The sequence below is a fragment of the Silurus meridionalis genome, chromosome 13, assembly GCF_014805685.1.
Source record: "Silurus meridionalis isolate SWU-2019-XX chromosome 13, ASM1480568v1, whole genome shotgun sequence".
NCBI lineage: Eukaryota > Metazoa > Chordata > Actinopteri > Siluriformes > Siluridae > Silurus > Silurus meridionalis.
In genome coordinates, this window is record NC_060896.1 from 12,748,276 (window position 1) to 12,770,676 (window position 22,401).

Consider the following 22,401-nt stretch of genomic DNA (forward strand, 5'->3'; position numbering starts at 1 on the left):
TAACAATAACAAAATTCGTATGGATTCAGCAATCTTTTTTATATATATATATATATATATATATATATATATATATATATATATATATATATATATATATACACACAATTATGTTTAATTTTAGTCATCCTTAAAATAAGTGACTTTGCAAGCTTTTGGTGCCAAATTATTAGAAAAGACAGGTGACTATGAAAATCTGGTAAACATATTTCTCTATTAGAATAGATGGGATTATTACATAGTGTTTATAATCAAATTGGCCATGAGCTTCACCCCTTTTAGTTAAAAAAAAAAAAAAAAAAGGCGTGTGTATGTGTGAAAAAGATGAGAGAGAGAGAGGAGGTACTTTCTCAGTTTCAGAGCTTGCTGCTAACCCGTGGGTGTGATACAGGAGCAGTGGGGAATCCACCATCAAAGGCAGCGTTAAGAACCTCGTCCAAAGTACTGGCTGGGATGAAATCCAGTTCAGCGCGGATGTGGGCTGGAATCTCCTCTAGGTCCTTCTCGTTGCGTTTGGGCAGGATGACTCGTTTAAGACCAGCACGATGAGCCGCCAGGACTTTATCCTTTATGCCACCCACCTAAACAAAGCCCAGGTACAGAGCAAGATTTGATTAATTAGCAGGTAAATAATCAGGATCATTAGCTAAATTACTTTTCCCATATTAAACCTAAAGACTTCATTATTTATGTACTACAGAGCTTTCACTAAGTGATGTATAATTTGTTCACTTCATATAAAAATAATTGATCCAATGTGCTACATAGGCTCTAGAGGTGCTACGTTGGTTGTCCAGAAAATGTCACTGATTCTGCTACAAGATGGTTGTTAAAGTAATAGGGTCAGGTAAATTCCCATGTAGATTACAACCGACAAGCGGTAGTCGAAAGTAGCAACATTGGATATTAAAGAGAATATTTAAGACTTGTGCATGTTTATTTTCTCACAATGGGTCTCATTTATATGAGAAATTTGGTACTCATCAAAATCAGCAGTAATGTTTGATTTGGTTTGACTTGTGAAAACATTTAAATGCAGCTTTAATTAACTGATAAACGAGCCCTAATCTAATTATTTAGAAGGTGACCATGTTGTAAGCAAAAGCCTTTCCCCGAACTGTTTCTAAAAAGCACGCAATTGTACGCTGTGTCTTTTTATGCTGTACATTATTTCCCTTTCCCTACTGGCTATTATATTTGTACAAGAAGCAATAAAGAGTGCAAATATATATCCCAGATGGAATCCTTTTCCTAAACCTTATGTTTTTAAGGTTTTCCTTACTGGCAGCACCAGGCCTCTCAGGGTGATCTCTCCTGTCATGGCCACATCAGAGCGCACCAGACGTCCGCTGAACAGAGAGGCTAGGCATGTTACAATAGTAACTCCGGCAGAGGGGCCGTCTTTAGTGACTGCACCCGCTGGGAAGTGCAAGTGGATGTCGGTGCCCTCAAGAGGGTCAGGACAGCCTGCAACTACACACACAAGCTATTCGCTCTTACTGTTGAAAGAATGTTAAATACAATGCGACATCAATGTCACAGTGAAAGCAGAGAACACCAGATGGTTTCCTGTATTGAAATAAGAACTCAGACTTTTCAGTTGATTACAAACAAAACAATGCTTCTTTCCTTCTTATGATAAATGGACTGACAGCTCATTTTTAATGTGTTCATGTAAACAATAGATTATCGCATTAAATTAACGAACGAACGTATGAATAGGCCTGAATGGTTTGATTGTATGTCTCACTGTTTGTTAAATGGTAGTTCTTGGCATTGCTCCGGAGCCAGCTGATGGCCAGATGTGCTGACTCCTTCATAACGTCTCCCAGCTGGCCGGTTAGGGTAAGCTGACCTTCGCCTTCCATACGACTGGCTTCCACAAACATGATCTCTCCACCAAGAGGAGTCCAGGCCAGGCCTATAGCCACGCCGGGCAGAGTCAGGCGCTCTGACACCTACAAACACACACACACACACACACTTGCACAAAATATTCAAACTATAAAAGCAACCAAGACTGTGATCTATATTTGATCCATCTATGCAATGGGACAAGAATTGTATACATTCATACCATAGATTCTTTACTGGAGCAGTAAAAAAAATGTCCTCAATCTCTCATTGGTCCTGCTTTTGCTTTCACACTTGCTCTAACCTGTTTTTTAAACATTTCTGTATGTCACTATGCCGGGTGATGTATTTCAGCAGTTGGAGTCAATCAGTATAACAAACCCCAGTTAATATTGTGTTTCTGAAACGTTCTTAGGTGTCATTCTGTAGATATGTGGCCACTTTATGCTTCTTAAATCCTTTAAAGACATTTTTTCAGTAATTAGGTAAGCACATATGATGTGGACTGGACAGATGGTGGAAATTGAAAGAAATGAGGTGGAGAGCTTAATGCATTCTGATACTTATCCACTTGTGTGGGTCCCATACTGTTGTCACAAAGTTGAAAGCATAAGCTTATTAAGAACATCTAGATTGTATACTGTCACATTACAATTTACTTTACTGAACTAAGGGGCCAAAACCTGTCACAGCATGACGATGCTCCAGTGAATAAAGTCGTCTTTGGCTGCTCTAATTAGGGGTCGCCACAGCAGATCATATGTCTCCATACTACTCTGTCCTCTACATCTGCCTCTTTCAAACCAACTAACTTCATATCTTCCCTCACCACATCTATAAAGCTCCTCCTTGGCCACATGTCTAAACCATCTCAGTCGGGCCTCTCTCACTTTGTCTCCAAAATATCATACATGCGCAGTCTCTCTAAAAAAAAAAAAATTTCTAATCCTGTTCATCTTTAGCTCCGCTACCTCCAGCTCCACCTCCTGTCTTTTAGTCAATGCCACGGTCTCTAAAACATACATCATCACAGGTCTCACCACAGTCCTATAAACTTTCCCCTTCACTCTTGCAGATACCCTTTTATCAGTTCTATCATCTGCCTGCACTCTTTTCTTCACTTCTCGAACACACTCTTCATTACTTTGCACAGTTGACCCCAGGTACCTGAACTCCTTCTCCACCACTTCTCCCTGCAACCGCACCACTCCACTGACGTCCCTCTCTTTCACACACATGTACTCTGTCTTACTCCTACTGACTTTCATTCTCCTTCACTCTCTAGCATGTACCTCCACCTCTCCAGGCTCTACTCAACCTGCTCCCTACTCTCACCACAAATCACAATATCAACATCAATCTGTCCATCACCACTGCAAACAGGAAAGGGCTCAGAACCGATCCTTGATGCAGTCCAACCTCCACCTTGAACCAGTCTGTCGTTCCTACTGCACACTTCACTGCTGTCACACTGTCATCATACATGTCCTGCACCACCCTCACATACTTCTCTGACACACCTGACTTCCTCATACAATACCGCAACTCCTATCTCGGCACTCTGTCGAACGCTTTCTCTAAATCCACAAACACTATTTAACTCCTTCTGACGTTCTCTATACTTCTCCATCAACATTCTCAAAGCAAATATTGTGTCTGTACTGCTCTTCCTCTGGTGAACAAAGTGAGGGTCAATAAAAACATGGTTTAACAAGGTTGGAGTGGAAGAACTTCAGTGACCTTGACACCACTGAACACCTCTGAGATGAACTGACTGCACCCCAGGCCCCCTCACCTGATATCAATGTACTCACTATGCTCTTGTCCTCACTATTCTTGCTGAAGTTGCAAAATTCCAGAGCCATACTTGAAAATCGAATTTGAAAGCTTGACATTGACTTTGGCAGAAAAATATAGCTACACAATAGAAGTTGTAGATCAAATTATATATAACTATAGCTGGCTGAAAAAAGACTATTAAAACAGAACTATATATTTATGTAAGGCCAAAAATACTCTGCTCTGCCAGTCCTGCTTCCTTTGATAAACCATGGTTTTAAAACAAATGACAAGTGGTCAAGCTCTGAAACCAATCACCGATATTCAAAGTGACAAGCAGACCTCAGGAATTTCTGTTCTCCTGTTCTTTACAATTATTTTCTCCAGCACTTGTTGAACTGCAAATACTGACTACCAGCCACCTCTCTATAACTACCACCAACCAAAAATGATAAAGAGTAACACTTATGTTTTGAAAATGCTGCTCACACTGCATCACATGGCAACCTAACACACAGAAGAAAGTGTTAACTACCCTCTTCTGCATACACGAACTTGCAGATGTCCATGTTTTGTCTACTGTCTCTGTGATGGACAGGGGAGAGAGTATAGATCAGCCCACCCATAGCAAATTTGTTTAACTTTTCCTTGTTTGTAATGAGTGATGCATATTTACCTTCTAAAACATTAAACTGTACAGTCAGTGTTACAGATGTATCTAGTTGGAGATTAGAAATTCTGAGTTACGAGTTTTCTTGACCTGTAGCATTAATTCATCCCTCGCCCTTTAGGTGAACCCCTTCCTTGAGGTCTTTTGTGCTTTAAAATCTTATGAGAATTTAAACTGCCTTTCATAGGATCTCAGACATCCCCACACAACCAGAACCTGATGAAAAGGTCTGGAATGCTGAACCTCAGACAAGCAACAACATATGTTCTCAGAAAGTCCTTGGGGAAATAAAACATTTGGCCAAGAGAAAAGTTTCGAACTGATTTGACTGACCTCCATCTCAAAGAGCTGTGGCCCCAAAATGTCTTTGAGAGCAATGTGATCAATGACAATGGGCATCTCTGGAGGAGCTGCTATATGAGAATCCTGTCCTGTCCCTGCTCGATCCTGGCCTGATGGGACAGAAAGTAAAAAAAAAAAATAATTTATGAGAGAATATAGAATCTGCATCATGATTTTTTTTTTTTCTCACTATGTTCGAACATTCTGTACTTTACTTGAGGTTTTACAGGAGGGGATGTGTGAGATGTCAGGTCAGGGGGAAGAGAAGAGGAAAGGAAGTGAAGAGGGGGGCAGCCCAGAGGCCCACTGAGGGGTGAGAGCAGGTGCGCCTCATATTTTTGGGAGAGGGAATGGAGCAGACGTGAGTATCTGCTCGTGCCACTGGCTAAGCACAAGTCATGTGACTCAATTGACAGTGATTATTTATTTATTTATGCAACAATATCATCACAGTAACCATTCAGTATTTGTGCATTGAGGAACCACTGCATGCTCTTGTCTCTGATGCATTCAGACTGTCAAGTTGGTATATTACCTGGCAAAAGAGACACAGTTATTCACGAAGGGACAAGTTGAGAGAGCTACTCTCATTCAGTCCTTTTGTTCGCCTTTCTGGCTGGCCCATGCTGGACAAGAGGAGAAGAAGCACAATCAATCAGGCACACACTCCCCTGCCCCCTACTGTGTTAACTAGCACTGTGACCGCTCGTCTTACACACGAGCAGCTGCACTGAGACAACGGGAGGGTGAGGGGACACGAGGCCGGCTGTTAGCACCCTTACCCCCCTCCAGCCCTCTGCTAAACAACCTGATGATGGGCGTGTCTGTGCAAGCGAGTTTATTCATACTGGCCAAGGAAGATTCTGTGTTTGTCAGCACGGCTGTGTGTGCACGAGTTAGTGCATGAACTGTAATCTACATGACTCATGTCTTGTTGGAGTTCTGTCAGGGCATCTGTCAGTGCTTAAAAAGTTAAATTGTCTAAAATTGCTTCTTTTTTTTCTTCACAAATGAAAGGCCTTAATAAGTATTGAACTGTCGTCAATTTAGATTTAATAGATTTTAGGCTACAGTCATTTTTTTATGCAAATTTGGTTTGATGAGATTTCAGGGGGTATTTATAAAAAAAAAAAAAAGACGTAAAGACTGTTACATATATACACGCAGACGCTGTGTCTTTATGAACATGTGGAAATTTCATTGTGGAAACCGCTGTTTTGTAGTCAAGCATGTTTTTATGTGGGTGTGGCGGGTAAGTGAGACTGTGCCGAGCTCAGCAGTCTTTCTGCAGTGTGTGTACGTGTGTGTGAAGATAGCCACTATGCACTAAATCATCACCACACACACACACACACACACACACACACTCACTTGCTCTCGCTCATTTATAATGAGCCATGAATGAAGCTTATTCTTAGTATAAGCTGCTGTAGACTTGTACCTGCTCCAGATTCACTGGAAGACTCTGATCTTGACATCTTATGACCTTCTGCCACCTTCACAGCCACGGCACGACAGATGGCTCCAATCTTCCTCTCCAAAGAGCGCACACCGGCTTCCCGTGTGTACCTAAACATTCACGCATACACAACTATACATTTGCTCCTCTCGTTCTTGAATTTGAGGCCTGGTGCACATATAGACTGCTTCTTCACTTTGAGGTAATTGCTGTTTTCATTTGAATGTATTTAATCTTTGAAGTAAGTGAACTTTAATACCCTGAGAGAATGTTACTCATCCCCCTGTGGTCATCCTCCTTATTAAAACATCAATGCGCTGTAAATCAGCTCTCCTCTGACCTACCCAAAATCCTCTTTGGCTTTATTCTTCACATTCAGACTCATTGCCAAGTTGTAGTGTAGCAGCAGGGAGTTGAGTGTGTGGGTGGGGACGTGGGCTTCACTTTCTTTATGTCTGCCTGCCACTGAGTCAATCCTGCTGACCTGATTTATCTGTCTGGATACAGTAATCCCTCGTCTCTGTCCTATTTAGTATGTGTGCATGTGGGTGATCGTCTAAACAAGAGAGAGAGAGAGAGAGAGAGAGAGATAAAGCCTGCACATTTACTTGCTGATGATCTCCTGTGTGGTGTCTTGAGGGATCTGGAGCTGCTGAGGAGTGAGGCCATGCTGCTCGAGTTGATGAGGGATCAGGTGCCGATGAGCGATTTCCACTTTCTCCTCCTGTGTATATCCTAGGATGGCCACACACACCCACGTAATTTGAATACAGCACATGGCGCAATAAGCCATCCGCACAATCACAAAGCCATCTGCCTAAACGCAAGCATCACTGACATGTGCTCTTTGTTGGGAAGATCAGTAATCAATAAAGCAGAGATCAATCGGTCATTACATATAAGGAAAGCTTTCAATTCAGTGACACCACATACACTACTGTGACCTGAACTCTGACCTGGCACATGCAGCACCTCCATTCGGTCCAGCAAAGCAGGGGGGATGGTCGCTGTAGTGTTTGCCGTGGCTATGAAGAGGACTTGCGAGAGGTCAAAGGCCACGTTGAGGTAGTGGTCTGTAAAACTGTGGTTTTGCTCTGGGTCTAGAACCTGAATGTCCGCACAGAGAGAAAAAAAAAAGTCATTTTAAACAGAACCTTGTTAGACAACCGCAGTGAAATGGAATTCTTAAAATCATGGTGAAGTGCACATTAAGAGCGACTGCACCACCATTCCAGTGCCATTCTTCATTTCTGAAGGTGGATCAAGTGCTCATATGAACATTTTTCCCTTCTCTGGCTGCCATTTAATGATTATTTCAACGAGAAGACGAAAATATGCATCTTGTAGCAAAGTTAAAACGGTTTTAATTTCAACGAAGTTAAATTTGAAACGAAGAGAATGTTCTAAATAATAAACATCTCTGCCCATTTGCACCACGTGTAAACCAAAGCACATTTCTGCTCTACAAACATTGTGCAGCTGCAATTTTGGTACATTCAATTGTCATTGTGCAAATTGAGATTTGGAATAACACATCAACGCTTTTTAGAGAACAAACGTGCTTTTTGTTATACAGTTTTTGTTGCCAATTATCGAGCAACACTGGGGTCTATTTGGTGTCAATTTATAGCCGGTACCAAATACTACACGCCTGGAACTTTTGATATGGACCAGCAGTTGGGGGGGGGGAAAAAAAACAAACGCACTGTTCCAGTGTTCTACTACAAAAGATTCCAGTGTGATGAGAGAAACACTAAACATTTTATTTGATGTTAAACTATAATTATAATATGATGAATACTGGTCAAAACGTCTCGAGTGAGTTACGTTTAATCAAGTAGAGATTTTGGGAAAAAAACTGCAGAACACAGTTTGCTGTGTGTCCTAGAAGCAGTTCTTACATAAGTCTAAGAGCGAAGACAACTGTTATCTGTTATGCATACCTGCAAAGATTATCCCAAAAAACAAAATCAAAATCACATCAGGCTGCTGTAGGTCTTGCACATGATGTTATTGTCACGTACACACACAAACAGCAGAACATACCCTTTACATAGACAGAGGCACTAAAGCTGTAAATGTTTCCCTATTGATGACCCTCTTTGGTCTCTGTATGTTGCAGTGGCAAACAGAATTAATTCTGCATCCTGAGCACTTCCAGGAAGGACACATGCACTGGTGCTGTTGGTGACATTGTGACCGAGGGACACAGTCTGTGTGAGGTTACAATGCCGTGGTCAACACATTGCTGATTTACAGTGCACCCACATGTTTGTTTGCTTTTTATTTCCATCTCCCATGTCATAGCTCTGTTTTTAGCCGGACAGTGAACCGTTTTTTGTTTGCTTGTCCATGTCTTTATTTTAGCATTCACCTTTCAAGTAATTTTGCTATTTAAAGCATAGGACCAGAGCAGGTTTTACAGGTCCTCGTACCTCCAGCAAGGCAGCAGCGGGGTCTCCCTGCAGGCTCTTGCCCAATTTGTCGACCTCATCCAATAAAAATACAGGATTGTTGACGCCGACAGTCTTCAGGCCGTTGATGATGCGGCCAGGCATGCTGCCCACGTAGGTTCGCCTGAGGATAAAGAGACGAGGATAGGAGGCAGGATTAGGCGGCGTGGGGCGGCACGAGTGAGAGCGAAACCGTACAGCTAATTGAAAACAGTGCTATCAGGACCAGAGCTTTGGTGCTAATAGGAAGAACCCTTTAACACATCAATACACCTGTTAAGCTTACAGAGAATTAAATACAAGATAAGCATGTAGGAGAAAGACTAAGCCAAGATGAGTAAGGCAGGGATTTCCTCCCACTCGTCTAGTTCACGAGATCCAAACTAAAGTAGGCAACACGTATCATGACACATAATTGCAGACATGAGGAGGAAGTGATTATGTTATTACAGGACAGTACAGTGGGTGTGTACCACGGATCGTCATGCTCTGAAATATTGCAGGGTGATTGACCTTGGATAACTGCTACCCGAACCCTAGACACTGCGTTATCCTGATCAGACTCGTGCTGGATCTGGAGCCTCTCCTGGAAACTTTGGGAACAAAGCAGGAATGCACCGAGTCCACAAAGTCTAAGACACATTTAGATCTAGGGGCAATTTATAGTAGTCAATTCACCTCCTGGCAGGTTTTTAGAGGAAAAAGGAAACTGGAAACAACTGACGAGTGCCAGGGTCAAACAGATCGTGGGTGTTTCGGGGGCTTCTGCTGAAACCGAGGGGAAACCTAGAGGGACCTGTCCCAGCCTGCAAGCCTTGATGTCATATCATCTCGTCTGTCTCCATAGTAACCAGAGATCAGAGAGAACATCAAAAGATGACCTCATAGTGCAGCCCGGAGCGCTGAATCTCAGGTTCCCTCACATTACTCACGGCAATATGTAACGTCTCGCAGCCTTCAGCCTACACCTGGCTTCATCCATTTAATAAGCATAGAGGATTTAAAGGGATAATTGCATTCCTGTGTCAGCAGAACAACATTAAATTCGACTTTATTGCAGCATGGAACCATTCAAACTTCCCTTCAACCCTGAAAAAACTCCAGTTGCCTCATTGGTTGGACCCTCTAGTTCTATATATAAGCCGTGACTGTTATTACAAAAACTGTGGCTTCGCATTTTCACAAATGAATACCAGCAGTCTGTGAGCGCCCTTGACAGCAGTAGGATCGAGTCAGATATTGATGCTGATATCCAGTACCCTTGGAGTTTGACTATAATCTTTCCAAACTCCCCTGCTGGCCAAATCATTATCTGCAGAGTTTTATTTTATTTTTTCGATTATGAATTTATGATTTTAATTATGCAGCATTTCCTTTTTCATTCAGTGAGAACTGGTGGTCAGGGGATGGGGAGAGAAAAAAGAAATGCTATCATTTGCACATATTTCTTTTGTCATAAAGAGAAACACAATCTATCATAAATTGCATGTTGACCCAAACGCTATACGTAATGTATGTGTTGCAATGTTTAATGCTTTAATGCAGAATAGAAGTGCTTCAATTTTAGACAATTATCTCGCTCCTCCTTTCATATGCACACAATTTACGACGCCTTCCTCACATTTCTAATGACCATGACCATGCATACTGCTCAGGTCAACCACCCCGGCACTCTCTGTTAAAGATACCGTTTAAACACCATAAAATGTCTGATCAGAATACTGACATTAGATGTAATATATCCAGATCGGTCATTAAGTGTCAGTTTATTCGAGCGAAAGCGTACACCAGGCTTACGTGACGCAATATGATGTGGTATCAGATGCTGGTATCAGCACATATTTTCGAAATCAACTAGCATGATATCTGACCAAATACCTGGTATCTTTATCAGTACTGAAGCAGCTCTTTATTTTCACCACCATGTTGAAATATTTTAGGACAAAGTGTCTTTAGTTTTTGCTTATCTCTAATACGCTTCAGTTATGTTCACAACCCAAATTTCTAAAGGAACTGGTGGGAGTGTGTACCTATGGCCACGGATGTCCGACTGATCACACACTCCTCCCAGGGCGATACGGTGGAACTCCCTGCCCAGCATGCGGGCGATGGAGCGGCCCACACTTGTTTTTCCCACACCTGGAGGCCCTACAAAGCACAGGATAGGACCTTTAAGGGAGCTCTTGAGCTGCCGCACTGCCAGGTACTCCAGCACACGCCTCTTCAGCTTCTCCATGGCGTAGTGATCATTGTCCAGAAGCACCCGAGCAGCCCGAATGTCCAGGCAGTCTAAACAGAGAGTCAGGAGCAAGCTGTCAGAGATTTTAACGGTAACAACATTGCAGCAGATCAGTGCTCACTCTGAGAAAGCACACACATACACACATATACACACAAGTAGAGCTAAACGGAATCTGGGCATTCTGTCAGAGGATTATGAATCACCAGCTCATATAACAGAACACACACACACAGCTGTCCACATGAGGCAACATAATCGAGGTAGACATTTTCTGAACTGTCTTTCTATGTAAATCAGACATTTTTTTTACAGAAGTATAAATCATTAAACAGGCACATCCAAGTAGGCAGGACAAATATTCCATATTTTATATCACGCTATATGAAGGCACGGCACAAACATCCACAGCCATTACCATTATACTGTACATAACACAACAGCCCACATAGTGAGGAATTCGGTTTTGTAAATTGCCTGCGAGGTACAAAATAACTGCACTTTCCATATTAAACTGTCATCCCAAGTGTATGTTATAAGGACCACCAAGGAATTATATATATATATATATATATATATATATATATATAGGCGTGTATCATTTAAAAAAAATAATAGCTATCGTTCATCAATTGCATCTTAAATGACTGGTAGACAGCAGTCAAGAAAAAACTGGGCTTGTATGGCCACAAGGGGGAGGGCTTTCCCACATTTTCTACGCTATTTCATGTATTTGAAAAAGAAAAAAATGCGGGAAAAGCCCTCCCTCTTGTGGACAAATAGCACAGCAATTGGATTACAATTTGATTGCTATTACAAGTACTTTGCAAAGCAATGAACTAAAAATCCACTATAACAAATCTATAATGTACAGTATCTCACAAAAGTGAGTACACCCTTCACATTTCAGCAACCATTTAGTTTATCTTCTCAAGGGACAATACTATAGAAATGAAACTTGGATATATTTTAGAGTAGTCATTGTGCAGCTTGTATAGCAGTATAGGTTTGCTGTCCTATGAAAATAACTGGCAACAAAAGTATGTACATCCTGAGCGAACAAAACTGTTTCCAAAGTGTCAATATTTTGTGTGAGCACCATTATATTGCACTGCCTTAATCCCTCCGAGCGTGGAATTCACCAGAGCTGCACAGGTTGTTGCTGGGATCCTCTTCCACTCCTCCACATTCACATCACGGAGCTGCTGGATGTTAGACACATGGCGCTTCTCTGCCTTCCACTTGAGGATGTCTCAGGGGTGCTAAATAGGGTTCAGGTCAACAAGGAGGTTATCATCTTGGCAGTGTGTTTGGGGTCATTATTATGTTGGAAACCTGCCGCTTCTGAAAGAAGGGTGTCGTGTTCTGCTTTAGAATGTCACAGTACATGTTGGAATCCATGTTTCCCTCAATGAACCGCAGCCCCCCAGTACCAGCAGCACTCATGCAGCCCCAGACCATGATGCTACCACCACCATGCTTGATTGTAGGCAAGACACAATTTCTTCAACCTTCCGATTCTTCAACCTCAGAAACACTGCTGCAGCACTCATGCATCTGTTTTTTCGAAGCCAGCTTCTGCACCTGACGCACAACACGAGGACTCAACTTTGTTCGCTGAGGGTGTTACCGATCTTCTTATAGCCTCGGCCATCTTTGTGGAGAGCAACAATTCTAATTATAAAATCCTCAGAGTTCTTTACTATGAGGTGCCATGCTGAACATCCAGTGGTCAGTATGAGAGAATTCTACTCAAAGAACCAAATTTTAACTGCTCTAATACAAGATCAAAAACTTGTATGGTGTATAGACAAAAATGTGGCTTTGCATAGTTAAACAGCATATAGCTGCATACAGTGTGTCGAGTTATTTTCAGAGAACAGTGAATCTCTACTGCGATACAAGCTGCACACTGACTACTCCCCATCATGCATTATAGTCATGCAGAGGTGGGAAGTAACAAAGTACAAATACTTCTTTACTGTACTTAAGTCGATTTTTCTGGTAACAGTGCTTTACTTCACTATTTATTTTTTAGACAACTTTACACAAATATCTGTACTTTCTACTTACATTTTAAAACCAGACTTGTTACTTTAGTTTGAATGTATTTGATGATATGATCAATATCTTTCTTGTCATTACACACCGTTTTCAGCCCATCATCCTGTCATTTCCTGTCTCTCACACACCACTGATGTAGGCTCGTTTACGAAGATAACAACAAACAAGACAGAAAGCAACAAGAAGTCTGGGGGTAATGTGGATGAGACAGAGGGAGTCAGTGATGTAAACATGACTGAAAACAGAGACTTTCCTGATCAACTGATCATCATCTTTTCTCTGCTTGTGTTTTATATGGTAGATGTTCTGACTGGATACATTCATTAGGTAACAAAATTAAAAATTCATTTTGTATTAATATATAAATCAGGGCTGTCAAAATGCTAATTCGTTTTAACGGAACATATTTTATAAAGGCGCGATTAATGCATTTCTGTTTGACCGTTTTTTTTTTTTATTAAAAATATAAATAAATAAATATAAATGTGGCAAAATAAAAACATTCGCAACACGTTTATTCACAATGGTCTTTCTTTACTTATAATAATATAATATAATATAATATAATAATAAAAAAATTATAATAATCTACACCGACATTTAAAAAAAATCAGTAAACATTGTTTTGATTTGTTTCTGATGCTCTGTTTGTTTGGGGTCGACAAACGCACCGGCGCGTTTTGTGGCATTTTTGTTCCTCATAACGCCGAAACAATCTTAAATTACGCTGTCTTTTTTCAATTGTACAGATAAAAGCAATACATCATTAGCATCTGAAAAGAGTCTACTTTTATAAATATACACTCATAATAACAGCAAAACCCTGTGCTTTTGTAAAATAAAGCAAACATACAGGTTGCACTCTCTGCCTACTTTTAAATAAACCAATTCACATCGAAAAAACAAATACTCCATGGTTATGTAATCCGTATGAAAGTTAGAAGAGGTACAGTTTCTTCGGTATCACCTTATTAACCGTCCGTGTGGAAACATAGCAAAGGTTTAGTATCCTTATGATGACGTAATTTAAAACACCATAATTAGTGTAAAAGTATATTTTATCTTCATGCTCTATGTTGAGTACGGTTTCACGAACAATAAACATAAAGCGTCAATATTTGTCCATGCCCATGTTGATTAGAGTAGTAAAAAATGTAAAAGTTGTTATTTAAGTTACATTTAGAACAGATTAAAAAATGCGCGGAAAAGTTGCGATTAATCGTGAGTTCGATCATGCGATTGAGAGCGATTTAATATTTTAATTGATTGAAAGCCCTAATATTATGATGTGAGCGCTAGTTACCAGCTTGACACTAAAACAGGTAGTAGTAATAGCTACTTTTTACTTAAATACATGTCAGAGTCCAAACTTCTTTACTTTAACTTGAGTAAAAAAAAAGGATAGTCAGTACTTTCACCAAAGTCTTTCTACTTAAGTGAAGGATGTGTGTACATTTGCCACCTCTGTAGTCATGTAATGCAGGCCCACCCAAAGATTATACATATATTTCTATATGGAGCTTGGACCATATTGAACAAAGATATAGATCTATATAACCAAACATTAATGCAAGCAATTATGACAACAATTATTAGAGCACTGAATAGAAACACGGGGCGTGTTGTATTGCTAACATAGTTCAATAATCAAGTGAAAATGTCTTAAAAAAAATAATACAAATCTTTTGGATGCTTGTAATCGGTCAACATTAAGTCATAAACAGCACAAAATGTATGTGAATTGTAGCGTTTGTATATTTCTACATAAAATAAATAAAACTCTCACCCTTGGTGCTCTTACTCCAAGGCAGCTCCACCATGAGCTCCAGGTAGTTGCGGGTGAGAGCATACTCTGGCATGGACTGGGGCATCTTCTTCAGACTGCATACAAATGAAGGTGCCATGTGTTTAGTGTACTTAAATCATAACCAATGAAGGATAACGCAAGAACTATGTATTCACAGAAACATATATTCAAAGAAAAATGTATTTACAGAGGCTGAATTTAAGATCTATTATAAAGTGTATATATTGTAAGGCCTGTTGTGCTTAGCAGCAAATCTTTCTTCGTACTTTCTCTATAACACAGTTCATGTTTTGTCTTCATGTCCTGTTCGCTCTTACTGAACTGACATCACTCTAATAATTAAAATGTTCTTCTTGAATAAATCATAAGAAACTGTGGCACTGGCACTAATTTAATCTCAACAACAAAAAGCATATTTCTTGTATCCTGCTGATCTGATCATGAGAAGCACCTTCACATTGCTCCAGCCATTTCCACTGGTATTGCTTACATGTGAATTTATTGTATGTGCACAAATGATGTGCCTACCACCATTAGCTGATCCTCCGAGATAATACATACACACGTGATCTTTACACCGTGGTAAATATTTTCTTCATATCAGATAGACTAGCACAAAGATAAAAAAGTTATGCTGCCAGTGCAAGCAGACACCACAGTCCTACCCACCACAATTTTGTTAAACATGCTGGTTACAATATATTGCTTAACATTAAGGAATTTGGACTGACTCCAAATGTGTTCATTATGTTTATTTATGCAGGATTTTTTTCACTGGTCCTGTGTGGAGAGTTCATAAAGGCCTCTCACACCAGTAAATGTATATTTGTATGAAATTTTGTAAACCTGCTTGCACGAAAAAAAAAAAGAGAAGCAAACAGACCACACATACCGCTTGAGTTCTTTTAGGCATACACGTAGAGCAGACTCTGGCATTGCTGCCTCATTCATCTTCCTCTCCAGCACAGTCATGTCATCACCTTCCTCATCCTCATTTTCCTCCTCAAGAGAGAACTGGCGTCCAGGAACCACGCTACCTTTGCGGATAACCAGTACCTGCAGGATAACTCGTTCACCTTACTGGGATCAGTGGGCAAAAAAACCAAAACAAAGGTGATGGGAAGAGTTGGAAATTGTGGGTACTGGTAGACATACCCTCTTTTCATCATCGGGTTTGGGTTTCCGAGTCTTCTGCAGCAGTTTCAGGCCCTCAATCTGTCTGGTGAGCATTGGGAGAGTCTTCTTAAATCGCTCCTCAAGGTCTACTGAATTCAGCACCTACCATCCAAATATAAATTTAAAGGTTTTGCGTAACAATATATGCAAAATATTATAGAGTAAATGTTGGATTGCATTGTAAAAGGTTAGGACAAGAAATATGTTAAACAATGACCAAAACTGTGTCATTTGCACAATATAAATGCTAATAACCCAAGGTGAATTTATGACCACAACTGGAAAAGTCTACCTGGAGCTTCTCAGTGTTGGAGGTGCGGATCATGGCAGCAAGTACGTCAGGCAGGGTTTCTCTGGGCAGACTGTCGAGTAGCCGCCTCAGCTTCGCTACTACAGGCACTGACATATCCAGCATTCCCACCAACTGTACATATACAATGAAATAAAATACTACTACTAATAATAAAAACAACAACATTAAATATTCATCAAGGATTTCCGGTTGCATAATCAATCAGTCAGTACCCCAGATCAAGATATTAACAAGTGTTGACAGAGTTATGGAAGGCAACAATAGAGAAAATAGGAAGATCAAGAAAATAACAATCAAAAACATAAATGTACTTGAACAAATTAGACGGAGAACACAGAGAAAAGCAAATTAGCCTGGCGAAGAATCATAACGAGATTAGAGATTTTCATCAAGACAGCCACAAACACCTTCAGGATATAAAATAAGAATTGAACAAGTCTAATAAAAGAATCGAAGAGGATGCGAATAGAATTGATAAAGCGGAGAACTGAATTCAAAACACGGAAGAAGTGCTGGAAGAGATGCTACCACTAACAGAACAAATTGATGCAAAGCTAAATGACCAGGAGAGTCGAGCCAGACTGTCAGACATCAGGATTTACGGCATACCAGAAAGAGCTGATGAAAACTCTCCAGACATGATTTCTTTCCTGAAAGATCCATCTTATAAAGACAAACTTTGTGCATTCAGACGCTTAGGAACAGACGATCAGTGAGTTTGAAGAAATCCTTTTTATGGGGCTTAAATAGATGAAGGTACTCTGATGATCTTCTTTTAGGCACTTTCATTCTCATCTTGTCTTGTTTTAAGTTCCACTTCCTGATTTGAGAAAATATGTTAGGTTTTTTTTATTCAAGTGAAAATTGTGCAGAATGAAAAGAAACTATTTCTAAGACAATATGGCTTTAAGTGCATGGGCCCTCAGTATACTGTAAGTACAAGAAGTTTATGCCTGGAGCATAGTTAATGTTTTATTAGACCATAAATTAGATTCTTCAAACTCTTCGGTTTAACTAGGAAACAAAAAACACAATGTAGTTATATGTTTGATTGATGTTTGGAGAGACCTTTCTTCTGGGCAAAGAGACTATACATATTATTCAAACCCACATACATCCTTTTCAAGAATGTATTACTTTTTGCATTTGAAAAATTGGAACATAACATGAATCGATATTTCTAATCATGCTTTAATATCCCTTTCTCTAAATCGAGCATCCTGAATAATAGAGTGATTAGGGAACAAATTATAGCAGAAGTAGATCAATATGTGGAGCAGAATACTATATTATGGGATGCATGTAAAGTGGACATTGATAGCAAAATAATAGCGATTATGTCTAAATTAAAGAAACGCACGCTCAAAGAAATTTGTCCCAGGAAATGAAGAAAAGTATAACAGTAGAGTTGGATTATATAAAAACAGGACGATGCAATGATACAAGACTTTAAATCTAAACAGATCTTTCATAAGTCAGAAGATATTCAGAGAGTATTTGTAAATTATTATAAAAATCTGTATACTCGAACACAGATGTGGATCCTATTCAAATTGATTCTTTTCTCATTCCTTTAAAACACCCTTAGGTGAGTACCTGGAATGATTTAACTGCAGGTATAACTGAAGAGAAAACAAATAAATCACTAGGTCCAGACAAATTTCCATCTAAATTGTATAAGCTATTAATAAAACCATTTATCCCCATTTTATTTCCGGCATTTAATTATGTTTTACATGGGGAAGTCTTGCCGCCCATGTGGCGAGAAGCCGATATTTCTGTAATTCCAAAAGACTGCACAGCTTATAGACCAATCTCTGTCCTATGGAGGTGATGGGTAGATCAGGCTTGTTTGAAATAAAATCTTATCACTCACTATAGAAAACACAACCTACATTTAAAAACAGGAATGTAGCTTAAAGTTCAAAGTCTATAGAATAACATACTATCAGTCTGTCAAAGTGACACTAAATAATTTTGGGTGCCTCAGAATTCATGTATTTAGAAGACGGTAATTGAGTAGCTCTATGTGTCTCAGAGAAAGCATGTGTTTGTTCTACCCTCCCGTAGTTGGTAGCAATATTGATTGGGTAAGCAATAGGATGGGAATCGGCAAAGCAAATTGGACAGAGAATGTAGAAAATGTGAAAAAAATACATGGCTGTGGTTCGGGCAAATGATCAAGTGATTTAAGTAGGTGGAGTTGATAAGTAAGCAATAAGAACAGTTCCATATCATGCATATTGTTATACATGTGCTGCTGGGTTTTTTTTTTTTTCCATATGGCTCTAGCCATAATTCAGAATGCATCTATTTCATTTTTCCATAATTATGTGCACTTTTAAGCAAAAATAAACAAATATTTTGGGAAAAAATATTAGTTTGAAATCCAAATTGAAAGAACAAATCAATTTAAATGTACATTAAAATACATTTTCATTTTGAAAAGTTTTATAGTTAATAAAAATAATCCTCTATTGGGCTTTGTGTTATTCTTATCAACCAACTGTTGCTGACTATGGATTAATATATTGTCTCAGGCATCTTAATATGGCTATATTAATTAAGTAATCAGCTGAAATTCCCCCCCTTGAAATATCATGATTACTAAATCAAATGTTTTTGCATTCATTAAGTAAAGCGATGTAACAATAATGGGGCTCCGTTCATTTGTGCATATTCACCAAAAAAAAAATGTTTTACCAACAAATTGAAAATTAAATAAATCATTCATCCTGACCCACCTGCACTGCAGCCTGGTAAAACTTCTTAGAAAGTTCTCCCAGCTCTCCATCCAGCTGCTCTCCCTCTGTGTACTGCTCCAGCTTATCCAGCTGTTCCACCACAGCAACTGGAAACGGTCTCTCCTTCAGCAACTGGGTTACACGGAACCGGCACAAACCTGTGATAAGTAGGGTGTAGTGAGGCTTTGGCCAGTTACTGCCCACTACCTGGACTGCCAGGCCTGCCGTGCCAATTCTGCAAGTACACAAAGAATTATCAGTGCACTGATTTACTGCTTCTCTGTCCCTCCATTTTTGTTCAGCAAAACATACAGGAAAACATACAAAATCAAAAATCTATATAAATAATATAATATAACGTTTGTGAATATTTTATATTAAAAAATTGAATCATTTATATATCATCAGTTGAATATAATAATTTTACTAGCAGTATATTATAGCACGACTTGTATTTTGTACAGTGTTAACAGAATACTGTTGCACCACTTTTTGCCTCTGTACACAACACTGGATCCAGCACCTCTACTTCATTAAAGCCATGAGAATTAGCAAGCTCCATGGAAATAACAGCAATAATCTTATCGCTTTCATTATCAGGTTCTTGTGGTAGATGGCATAAAAAAACGTGAGGATGTGTGAAAAGAAAAACCTGAAAACCACCACAATGACTGCCGAGCATAAAGCGAATTAATAAACCCAAAGATTTAATGCTCACATAACTTGGGTTCAGATGCCTGCTCGAGCACACAGCAGGAATTGTCCAAAACAAAAACACAAACTTTAGCATGCAGAAATCCAGCTATCTTACTTCCAATAAGTGTTTTCCAATAATCACTGGAAAACAGTAGACATTTGTGCATTCTGTCCACCAGCAATGAATACATGGGCTGCAGCTGGTCAGCAAATGTTATGTAAGAGATTAAATGTTAGAATTTGTTTAACTGTTCTTTCTCAGATACTGTAGGTTAGGCATTGCAACTTATATCACTGGAACAGTTTTGAGTCAGAGAAGTGCTGTTTTTCTGTTTTCTTTTTTTGAAACAATCCTGTCATCTAAGTCTCATGTTTGAATCGAACAAGCAGGTCTCTTGAGCTCTAACTTCTCCCAGTGTCAACAAAGAGACTAAACATCCAACACTGTACCATTGGGGAACTTTGGGACAACATTTAATCTCTCCTCTGATTCAGGACATATGCAGACAAATTGATAATCTGACTTTATTAGGAGTGGGTCACTATTTCTCATTTAGCAGTTTTAGTTTAACTTGAAACAAAAAGTTGATCAAGCAAGTTTAAAAACTGTCACTGTATAGGAACATCTGGCAACCATGTTCTGCACTGATGAACCTAGAGAACAAGGGTAAAGTCCACAGAGATCATTCTAGATAAATCCCTACGACACGTGTAGCAGTGTAATTGTTTTTATAAATAATAAACTAAATGGCCTATTAGGTTTTTAAAAAACATAGCAAGTCTAAGACAGAAGACGGAAACTAAAACTGGTTATGCGTACTCTCTAGTTTCCTGCTACTTCAGTGTAATTGTATTATATTTACGCTGAGATTCACCCGTGTAATGAAGGGAGCTCCTCGCTGTCCTGCTCCGGGTCTCTGGTGTTAGGAATCACTCCTATAATGGTGCTCTTCAGTGAGGTTCCCTTCAGCAGCCTGCTCTTCACCAGCTGCATGTTTCTAGAAGAGTCCACGCTAAATCGCATGGTAGACCCGGGCAAAAGAACCCCATCATGAGTTAATAGTAAAGGCAACCGGCTGGGTATCTGAATCCCGCCGTTGGAAGACATCGCCAAAGTGTTCAATCCTGCTTCAGTTCCAAACCACAACTGGGATCTGACTCGGAGAAACACTGTGTGACAGCTCGTCTGGTGAGGAGTAAAGGCGAATCATAATTTTAAAAACGCCAACTACGGCACACACACTGGGACAAACTAGGGCTTCCGGGTAACGCCCCCTTTGTTTCCTTACAGAATGACAGAGGGTTTTTGTGGCTACTCGATCCGTACAGGGAAAACTATTTGTACTGCGCATGTGCCAAAATTTGTCTAATTCACCAAAAATGTGTATTTATATTAAGAGAATTAATAGAAAAGAACAATATCCAGTACGGATCGGTTAGTGTCAACCAGTACAGTACTAAAAATACCCAAAACTAGCGCAGTACAAACAGTGTTTCTGGTACGGATCGAATAGTATTTACATCGATTTAATCCTAATTAAACCTGGAAATGTGTCTTTTCCCTAAATGAGACAGAAAATGTGGCTTGGATTGTTTTGTAGTTTTTAGATGGCAGGTCCAATAATGCAACACATGGGAAATGCTAACTTTACTTAAACTCAAAAATAAGTTCCTCAATTATACACGAATTGTTTTTATCTGTGTTTCATCAAGGGCCTGAATATATTGTTTTATTTTAAAAATAAACTTCAACTAACGTTTTTATTTTCATTTCGTTTTATTGAATGTCTGGAGAATATCAACCGAGCGAAACGCTGCTCTGACAAAATTTTGACGATCAGGTTGTACTACACATGCGGCACTGAATGAACGTCGCCGATAGAGACGCTTTACCCCAAACTTTTGTTTTTAATTCAATGCCAAAAGAACATAGGTATTACATATTTACATGATCATATTACCATTAGCTGGTTTGTTCCAAGAAATTTACATGCAATTTAAAGTCATTTATCAAATGTGAAATATTTTGCTCACATTTACCCCACTTCTTCTTATGTATATATTTTCCTAACAAAATAAACAAATGTATATGTTGTATTTTACATTTCAAATGTTTATTCTATGTATAAAAAGCACATAAAATATACACATTTTAATCATACCCTTCAGCTTTCTATTAAAAATCCTTCAAAATAAATCTTAAATAAATACAGTGAAAAAACAAATGCAAAATAGTTGCTTTTTCTCTATCAAAAATGCTCAGGTATAGAACTTAATATAGAGCATAAGTCTTTTCAAAACATGCTAAGCTAGATAATTTCTACGAAGTATTTTGTAAGAAGATTCCTTTTTGTTATTGATACAAAACCTTTGTTGCAGTTGCCATGCTTTAACCCAAGTGATATTACCAAATAAAGAGGGCCAAATTGATTTTGCTGCAGGAAAGGACAAAGAAAAAAAGAACATTTCTTTGAATCCTGTTGCTACACTGCTGTTTTAAAACATTAGCATTAAACAATGAAAATGTTTCCACGAGGATTATTTATGTTGATGTACTCTGAAATACAGTTCTTTAAAATTAACATCACACTCTTTGGAATTGCATCAAAAACAATAGCAAAGTTTCTTCTATTGTTCTCAAAGTCTTACTTAAATAATGCCTACATTCAACCAATTATGATAGAATAAACATTTGTTTTTAAAGAGTAGGTTCTTGTTATTTCATATGAAATAATTGTGAGGTAAAAATTGTGTTTATATACCAATTTTCATGCTAGCAGGGCTTGTCTGTGAAAACCATCCGAT

The 22,401-nt window shown here is 39.1% G+C and overlaps 1 protein-coding gene across 1 annotated transcript; it reads right to left on the reverse strand.

Moving 5' to 3' along the window:
• Positions 1-83: 83 nt before the first annotated feature.
• On the reverse strand, positions 84-20,809 carry lonp2 (lon peptidase 2, peroxisomal). Its single transcript, XM_046865355.1, has 15 exons — positions 20,472-20,809; positions 18,901-19,135; positions 16,136-16,267; positions 15,823-15,945; positions 15,560-15,723; positions 14,647-14,741; positions 10,588-10,846; positions 8,540-8,681; positions 7,061-7,211; positions 6,713-6,839; positions 6,087-6,214; positions 4,637-4,755; positions 1,751-1,958; positions 1,283-1,473; positions 84-581 (listed from the first exon to the last, which is right to left on the reverse strand). The coding sequence occupies exons 1-15, from the start codon at positions 20,702-20,704 to the stop codon at positions 357-359; spliced, it is 2,532 nt and encodes an 843-aa protein (XP_046721311.1). The 5' UTR covers positions 20,705-20,809; the 3' UTR covers positions 84-356.
• Positions 20,810-22,401: the final 1,592 nt, after the last annotated feature.